Source organism: Helianthus annuus, chromosome 9 (assembly GCF_002127325.2).
Source record: "Helianthus annuus cultivar XRQ/B chromosome 9, HanXRQr2.0-SUNRISE, whole genome shotgun sequence".
In the NCBI taxonomy this organism is placed as follows: Eukaryota; Viridiplantae; Streptophyta; class Magnoliopsida; order Asterales; family Asteraceae; genus Helianthus; species Helianthus annuus.
The window spans coordinates 27122091-27124691 of NC_035441.2; the positions used below are offsets into that span (position 1 = coordinate 27122091).

General features: G+C 44.4%; 1 protein-coding gene across 1 annotated transcript; it reads left to right on the forward strand.

Annotated features, from left to right (window-relative positions):
• Window positions 1-516: 516 nt before the first annotated feature.
• On the forward strand, window positions 517-1932 carry LOC110875451. The gene is made up of 2 exons (XM_022123648.1): window positions 517-1354; window positions 1469-1932. The coding sequence occupies exons 1-2, from the start codon at window positions 517-519 to the stop codon at window positions 1930-1932; spliced, it is 1302 nt and encodes a 433-aa protein (XP_021979340.1).
• The last annotated feature ends 669 nt before the right edge of the window (window positions 1933-2601 follow it).

Here is a 2601-nt window from a genome sequence, read left to right on the forward strand (position 1 = left end):
CCGTTTGGACAAAGAAAATAATCTTCGATCCTTAATTGCCGATGAAGTCGGTAAAGCTATGGCTGAATTCATAGCTACATTTAAAGGGCCAGAGCCAGCAGTACCAAAACAAAAATTTGTATCTAAACCCACTCCAGAACTGAAAAGTCTCACTACTCCTCGACTCCCAGTTGGCCAGTCCCACCTCTACTCTTCACAGAGACCCGGGTTCGAGTCCAGGCAGGGGGTATTCTGCCACCTTCTGCCCAGAGGGAAACGGACTCAGCTCGGGATGGGGTATTAACCGCCAGGCAGCATTGGGACGTTGCTAGCTTGTGGAGTGGGATCACTCCAGCGGCCGGGAGGTCCGTGCAATAACCCCCCCCCCCCAAGAGTGAGCAGAGTATCAAAAATGTTGTTAGAACTGAGCAGCATAATTCTAAGGAGGGGTGCACGTATAAGTATTTCGTTACTTGTTAACCCTGTGATTTTACGGGTGAGAAAGGCGCCATTGACGCTTTAAAATGGCTCGATGAGATGGAAACCATCATTGACATAAGCGGTTGTGAAACTAAGGACACTATCAAATACATGTCCCAATCCTTCAAGGAGGATGCTTTAACTTGGTGGAAGGCACTGATTCAATCCATGGGGAAGGTTGCACTGTACAACCTAAGCTGGCCCAAATTCGTGGAACTGATCCATGAAACTTACTACCCGCCTCACGAGGTGGAGAAAGTTGAATCCGACTTTCTTAAACTGGCCATGAAAAACCTCAACTGTCGATCTTATGTATCTAATTACAACTCTCTCTCAAGACTCATACCTTATCTAATTACCCTCGAGTCTAAGCGCATTACGCGATTCATTGGAGGACTTGCTACAGAGATCAAGGGGATGGTTAAATCCTCTAAACCTGCAACATTTAGATCTGCTATGGATCAAGCCTTATCCCTCACCGAGGATTTGAAACGGGTGAGAGCAGCTAAGACTGATGGTGATCACAAGCGGATGCGTGATGATACTCCTACCAGGGATTCTAACAAGGGTAAGATTGGTTCGAGCTATTACCAGTCCAAGCCAACTGAGGCAAAGCCCGAGTGTAAAACATGCAGGAAAAGACATGTTGGGAAATGTCAGCATAATCAACCCAAAGGTTGTGGTATCTGTAAGCAGATAGACAACAAATCTCTTGAGTGTAAAGATCTGAAAAATGCCACCTGCTATCGGTGTGGCGAGAAAGGGCATATCAAGACCCACTGCCCAAAGTGGGCAACTGGCGCCAAGAACAAGGCAACTGAAGTTAAGAAGGGCAATGATAGAGCCTTCCAGCTAACTGCAAAGGAAGTAGTGAATGATGTAAATGTCATTACCGGTACATTTCTCGTAAATGATATATTTGGTAGAGTCTTATTTGATTCTGGAGCCGATAAGAGCTTCGTTGACCATAAATTTAGCAAACTTCTAAGCCTACCCTTAAGAACCTTAGATGTTACTTATGAGGTCGAAATGACCGATGGTAGTATAGAAGTAGCTTCCACGATTCTTGACGGATGCGTTATATCCATCAAGAACCAATCTATTCCTACATACCTTTTACCTATGAATCTCGCGGGATTCGATATTGGTTTAGGCATGGATTGGTTAGCTCATAACCAAGCCCGTATTACTTGCGATAAGAAACTTATCGAGATTAAATCCCCATCCAGTGATATACTCACTATACGTGGAGATCAACACTATGGATTGCTCGAGAAAGCATCTCTGCTTAAGGCATCCAAGTGCTTGAAAAGAGGATGTGTCATTTACATGGCACAGGTGACCATTGACGAACCAAAGCCAAAGATTGAAGACATTCCTATCATCTCGAAGTACCCTGATGTTTTCCCTGAAGATTTACCCGATCTGCCCCCGGATAGGCAAGTCGAGTTTAGAATCGACATCCTGCCTTGATCGGCTCCCGTAGCCAGAGCATCGTACCGTCTGGCACCCACTGTGATGAAGGAGATGAAGGCACAACTGGAAGAACTGTTAGAGAAAGGCTTTATTTAGCTGAGTTCCTCACCCTGAGGAGCTCTTATTCTCTTTGTCAAAAAGAAAGACGGTTCGATGAGCATGTGCATCGACTACCGCGAACTAAACAAGATCACGATCAAGAAACGATATCCTTTACCAAGGATTGATGATCTGTTTGATTAGTTGAAAGGAGCTAGTTACTTCTTAAAGATTGATTTGAGATCTGGTTATCACCAATTGAAAGTACGAAGTGAAGATGTTCCAAAGACTGCGTTTCGAACTAGATACGGCCACTATGAATTTCTCGTGATCCCTTTTGGGCTCACGAATGCACCTGCAACATTCATGGATCTCATGAATAGAGTGTGCAAGCCGTACTTAGATAAGTTTGTCATTGTCTTCATAGACGACATACTTATCTACTCGCGCAGGAAGGATGATCATGAGAAACATCTTCGATGTATACTCGGTCTGTTGTAATAGGAGAAGCTCAATGCTAAGTTCTCCAAACGCGAGTTTTGGCTCTGAGAAGTCCAATTTTTAGGACACATGATTAGTGAGCGTGGTATCCAAGTGGATCCCGCCAAGATTGAAGCTATCATGAAT